Source organism: Otolemur garnettii, unplaced genomic scaffold (genome assembly GCF_000181295.1).
Source record: "Otolemur garnettii isolate 467f Iridium unplaced genomic scaffold, OtoGar3 scaffold00105, whole genome shotgun sequence".
In the NCBI taxonomy this organism is placed as follows: Eukaryota; Metazoa; Chordata; class Mammalia; order Primates; family Galagidae; genus Otolemur; species Otolemur garnettii.
The window spans coordinates 686,833-692,991 of record NW_003852500.1 but is presented as its reverse complement, the minus strand read 5'-3'; the positions used below and the strand labels follow the sequence as shown (position 1 = coordinate 692,991).

The window sequence follows — 6,159 nt, the reverse complement described above, 5'->3', positions numbered from 1 at the left end:
AGCCTCCCAAGTAGCTGGGACCACAGGCGCCTGCCACAATGCCTGGCTATTTTTTGGTTGCAGCCATTATTGTTGTTTGGCGGGCCTGGGCTGGATTCAAACCTGCCACCTTAGGTGTATGTGGCTGGCGCCTTAGCCACTTTAGCCACAGGCGCCGAGCCAAAGCCCATTTTCAATAAAGAATGCTGAAGAGGCTAGTTGAGGCAGCTCACGCCTATAATCCTAGCACTCTGGGAGGCTGAGGTGGGTGGATTGCTTAAGCTCAGAAGTTCAAGACCAGCCTGGACAAGAGTGAGACCCCATCTCTAAAAATTGCTGTACCTGTAGTTCCAGCTACTCAAGAGGCTGAGGCAGGAAAATCACCTGAGCCCAAGAGTTTGAGGTTGCAGTGAACTATGACGTCACAGCACTCTACTCAGGGTGACAAAGTAAGACTCTCTCTCAAAAAGAAAAAAAAGTTGGACAGAATGTCTAGGTGGGCCTTTGTTAGAGGGCAGGTAGTTCTGTGGTTTTAGAAAGAATTGAATGATGGTAACTTTAAAAAAGGCCCGCACCTGTGGCTCAGCAGCTAGGCACCAGCCACATACACTGGAGCTGGCAGGTTCAAACCCAGCCCAGGCCCGCCAAACAACGACAGCTACAACCAAAAAATAGCCGGGCATTGTGGCAGGCGTCTGTAGTCCCAGGTACTTGGGAGGCTGAGGCAAGAGAATCACTTAAGCCCAAGAGTTTGAGGTTGCTGTGAGTTGTGACGCCACAGTACTTTACCAAGGGTGACATAGTGAGACTCTATCTCAAAAATAAAATAAAAAAGGCCAGGCACAGTGGCTCACGCCTGGAATCCTACCACTCTGGAAGCCCAAGGTACGTGGACCACCTGACCAGCCTAAGCAAGAGTGAGACCTCATCTCTATAAAAAATAGAAACAATTAGCTTGGCATAGTGGCAGGTGCCTATAGTCCTAGGTGCTTGGAAGGCTGAGGCAGGCGATCTCTTGAGCCCAAGAGTTTGCTGTAACTATGATGATGCCACAGCATTCTACCTAGGGCAAGAGACTCTGTTTCAAAAAAAAGTTGTCATCGGGCGGCGCCTGTGGCTCAAGGAGGCCCATACTGGGGGTGGGTGGATTCAAGCCCCAAGCCTGACGCTGGCCAAAACTGCAAAAAAAAAAAAAAAGTTGTCATCACAGAATTGCTGAACACAGCCATTAATAGTAACAACACAATGGTTTATCCCAAGGCTCCTAGGCTTGTCCTGACAAATCATGGCTTATTTCTTGGTGGCACAGTGTTCTACATCTAAGATGAGCCTACAGAGTGAGCAGTGGCAGGGAGCTGGGCTGGTTGTGGAGAATTCTGAAAATCTCACCTCATTGCCCAATTTTACGTGTACCCTTTTTCAGGAGGACGAATTCTGCGACTCCGGGAGGCAGAGAGGTAGGCATTACCCAGTGTCCTTTGCAGCTTTCCTGTGTCTGCCTGTCTGCCCTATACTCACTGCCCACCTCTCAGCTGGGGGCTTCAATGGTTGGGCCAGCTGTTTAAGGCAGAGGAGAGGCTGTGGCTACTGGGTGGGCCTTGACCAGAGTACTCGCACGAGGCTTTGCTTCCAAGTGTCTCGGGGAAGCATTTCTCAGAAAACAGGTCCTTCTGCCTCACTGATGCAGGCTTGAGAGAAAGAGAGAGGAATGCTACAACAGCTCTCCATGCTAGGAAAGGGAGAATCTCAGAAACAGAGAAGAGGCCCCTCCAGTCCATCTTCTGTGTGCCCCCTTCGGCCAGTGCAGGTCCCTGTACTGTTGTCTCCTGGGATTCATCCTGTCCAGTTATGTCAGGGGCTATGCTCTCAGCCTTCCTCGTGGGGAAACCAGCAGCTACAGTGCTGAGTATGTGGGACAGAGTAGAAACCTGCTGGTGTGGGGAGTACAATGGTGGGGGGTGGGGGTGGGGGCTGTCAAGTATACCCAGGCCCACCAGATCCTCTAGAGGCAGTCACTGATCAGCAGGCCTTATAGTTTCCAGCATGGGAAACCTAAGAGCCTAAAGGAAGTAGCAAGGACAGACCAAAGTAAAAACCCTTGGAGGGCCATGGAATAGTGGCCTGAGGTGAAGTTTGAAGTTTCCTGGAAGCCACGTGTTTCTTTCCCTGTTCTCATGGGTCTGTCCATAGCTGATTACCTCAAGGATCATAAAGTGATTCCTTCGTGGCTCTGCTTTTATAAGTTCTGAAGGCCCTTGGCTCAGATGCTCCTTCTCTTGTGTTTTCAGGCTTAGCTGACCCTCTGCGGTCTCCCCACCCCAGATCCTGAAGCATTTCTGCCCGTAGCATGGGACCACACCGAGCATTTAGCAGCTCGTGCGGCGGGGCAAATGCTAAAGCAAAGGTGACATGTTTGTTGCGCGCAGGTCCTGCTACCTACCCGGGATGACTTTGCTATTAAACAGCAGTCATAGTTTCAGGCAGTGACCTCTTGCCAAAAACCCCACACGCCCTTTTGAGAGGCTTCTGAGCAGCGCACACCGGTCGCCATCTTCGTGGGACAGTCTCGGGACTGGCACCAGGGGTAGGGGTTACAGTTCAGATGCTTATCCAACCTTTTTTCAGCATCCAGCCCTGGCCCTGAACCTCAGGGACCCAGCCTGGCCTCATGCTGGGACACTGGCCACATGGCTCTCTGAGGAGCTCCTGCACTGGCCCCAGGGGACGGACGGGAGGACCAGTAGGTCTCTTCCCAGTTTTGTTTCTAGGATTGCTTCCCATACCACTCTGGGAAAGCCCTAGATTGATGGGAGTTTTTGAGTGGAAGATAGAGGTTGGGCCAGCAAGGACTATCAGACCTGCTGAGACCCTAGTTGAGACAAAGCCAACAGGACACTTGTCATGGTCCACCTAGAGGTGGGACAGAGGGCTATAGAGCGGCTCGCTTCATTTCCTGAGGCCTTCCAGCTGCTGCCTCTTTACCTGGGGAGAATTGGCTTCTCTCCTTAAGGTGACATTGGGAGAAGTCCCCATCACAGGGTGCTAAATTGGATAAGCAGAATGGGAAAGACACAGAGCAGGGCCCATAGTGCACATGGGAATGGCAGGCTGTGTCCCTGGCCCATCCTGGTCTTCCCAGGCCATTGGGGGAGTGAGGCAACTCCAATGGGTTCTCACCCAAGACCAGTGCCCATCAGGAGCCTCTGATGGTACCTCAGGGCATCCTGACCCTGCCGTGTGGTGGAGGGAGCAGCCAAGCCGCAGCCCCAACAAGGCCCTGGAGTGCAGGTCCCTCAGAGCATCTGGAAGGAACTTGTCTGTTATAGGAGAGAAAGATGAGGAGGATGAAGAAGTGAAGAAGAGAAGAGAAAAGCAACGAAGGAGAGACAGGATGCGAGACCGAGCCGCTGATAGGTGAGGTATGGGCCCAGATCCCCCCCTGGAGGGGGCTGGGCCTGGCACTGTTGAGGCTCCGTCCTTGATCCCCAAGGCAGAGAGCCTGCTGTGATCTGACTCCAGGCACAGATTGGGAAATGATTCAGGAGTATAGAAAAGCCCAGCATTGCTGGTTGATCTGTATGACTTAGATATGCCCAGCAGGGGGCTCTGTTATCCCTCCAGGGTGTCCATGTCCCCTGGCTTGGTGTCTGGCATCCCAGACAAGTAACCTTCACTCAGCAGAGCTGCTAACCTTCCCTTTGGGTACCTTGTTCAATCAGACCAGCTCTCAAGTTTAACACAGCTGGTATATACTCAGAGATGGCCCTACCATCAGGATTTTATTTTGAAATGGAAGAAGAATACAAAAACCTGAAGCCCAGAGAGTGTCAGAGTGACTGCACTGCATGCCACGCACCTTCCTCTCTGCAGTGATCATGTGACTTCTAACTAGAAATGGAAATCCCTGGTGACCAAGTGAGGGCCTGAGGAATCCTGGACCTAATGGTCCAAATGGAACATTGATTTTCTTGTGCAAAGAAATGCCAACTGGTCGAAATTCTCACTTTTAAACAGATAGATGATGGGTAGATTAGACCTATTTTGTGCCACGTGGATACTGAGTTGACAGGCATTGGATTATTTTTACCAAAAAACTAAACCATGAAAAAAAAAGCAATTCCTTAAGTCTTGTTCTTTTTTTTTTTTTAGACAGAATCTCACTTAGTCACCATCCTAGTGTACTGTAGCATCATAGCTCACAGCAACCTCAAACTTCTGGGCTCAAGTGGTGATTCTCTTGCCTCAGCCTCCCAAGTAGTTGGGACTATAGGCACCTGCCACAATGCCTGGCTATTTTTTTGTTGTAGTTGTCATTGTTTGGCAGGCCCAGGCTGGGTTCGAACCCGCCAGCCCTCTTGTATGTGACAGGCACCAAGCCTTTTTTTTTTTTTTTTTTTTTTTTGAGACAGACAGAGTCTTACTTTGCCTCCCTCACTTTGCCACCTCAGTAGAGTGCCATGGCCTCATAGCTGACAGGAACCTCAAACTCTCAGGCTCAAGCGATCCTTTTGCCTCAGCCTCCCTAGTAGCTTGGACTACAGGCACCTGCCACAACTTCCAGCTATTTTTAGAGACAGGGTCTCACTTTTGCTCAGGATGGTCTTCTACTTAGAAGCTCAGGCAATCTACCCTACCTCAGCCTTCCAGAATGCTAGGATTATAGGCATGAGCCACTGCCTGGCCCTGAGTTGACTTTTTTAAGGAAACAGGTGCTTCACTAGTGATCAAGGGTCTAAAAAGGATTTAGAGAAGTGGTTATAAGGGAGGTCTAGATGTAGAAAGGAAGTGTGGAAACCCCCCCCTTCCCCATCTTTTCGGTAGTTTCCTGACAAATTTGTACATGGGCCCTGGAAGACTTATTTTCACTTTTGTCAGGGAATGTGTCTAGAAAAGTGTCTCATGGTGCTTGTCAGTTCAGAAACTAGGCCATGGGGAGCTGGCAGAACTGTGGGTTAAGGAACCCTGAAAACCTACACCCTTACCCCAGGAGAGCTAGAACCTCCAGGGCAGAGCCAGGGAAAGAGCTCCCCACTATGGGAGCCTGAGTGTCTTGCAGGTCACTCCCCCCTCAATATATAGAATGGTTGAAATTTGGTGAGGGTGTGAAAGCACACAACAAAGGAGCCTGGCTTTGTATCCATAGAATTTGACATGATGTGCTTGGTGCCTATAGCTCAAGGGACTAAGGGCGCCAGCCACATACACTAGAGCTGGCGGGTTCAAGTCCAGCCAGGGGTCGGCACCTGTGACTCAAGTGGCTAAGGTGCCAGCTACGTACACCTGAGCTGGCAGGTTTGAATCCAGCCTGGGCCCTCCAAACAACAATGTTGGGCTGCAACCAGAAAATAGCCAGGCGTTGTGGTGGGCGCCTATAGTCCCAGCTATTTGGGAGGCTTGAGGCAGGAGACTAGCTTGAGCCCAGGAGTTGGGGGTTGCTGTGAGCTGTGATGCCATGGCACTCTAGCCAGGGGGACAGCTTGAGGCTCTGTCTCAGAAGAAATAAAAAAGAATTTGACATGATGGGTATTTATGTTGAATTGATGAGAACTGATTTGGGGTTATATGAGTACTCAATTGTATAAGCCCTTCAGGAATTTTTCCTTATTTAGAATGGGGTTGTTTTGTTTTATCTCCCTGGCTACAGAGATAAACCTATCTGAGAAACTATGGAGTTAGGTACTGGGCCCCCAGAGCATAAGCAAGTCCACAGTTCTGAACTGTCATTTTCCTGAAATACTTGAAAGGCTATGTTCCCATTTCTCAGCTGGGGAATCCTGGTTAAACTGCTACTCTGGCACCCCAAAGGTTTCCAAGGTCTTGGTTCAGAAATTGCTTTCCCATTTACATTTTAGCTCTGCCCAGAGATGAGCTAGTCTTCCCCACCTCATTGCTCTCCTCGTTTCCCTTCCCCAGGATTCAGTTTGCCTGTTCTGTCTGTAAGTTTCGTAGCTTTGAAGATGAAGAGATCCAGAAACATCTGCAGAGCAAATTTCACAAAGAGACGCTGCGGTTTATAAGTACCAAACTCCCTGATAAGACAGTGGAGTTCCTCCAGGTAAAGGACCCTTGGCCTCCATCTCAACATTTCCTGACTATCCTGCAGGCAACAAATTCCTCACAGAAAAGGGAAAAGAGAAAGGAAATGAGAGGCCTAGTCTCAGTTACGGTTTCTTTTTTTTT

At 50.0% G+C, this 6,159-nt stretch overlaps 1 protein-coding gene across 3 annotated transcripts in view; it reads left to right on the top strand.

The window, feature by feature from the left end:
• AKAP8 (A-kinase anchoring protein 8) overlaps nucleotides 1-6,159 on the top strand; it is a 23,843-nt gene that overhangs the window by 10,984 nt on the left and 6,700 nt on the right. For 2 of the 3 annotated variants that reach the window (XM_023517190.1, XM_023517191.1), the window contains exons 8-10: nucleotides 1,403-1,436; nucleotides 3,198-3,393; nucleotides 5,893-6,034. In XM_023517190.1, coding sequence (XP_023372958.1) covers nucleotides 1,403-1,436; nucleotides 3,198-3,393; nucleotides 5,893-6,034 — 372 coding nt within the window. The remainder of the gene's footprint in view (nucleotides 1-1,402; nucleotides 1,437-3,197; nucleotides 3,394-5,892; nucleotides 6,035-6,159) is intronic. The other variant, XM_003796613.3, reaches the window with a different exon arrangement.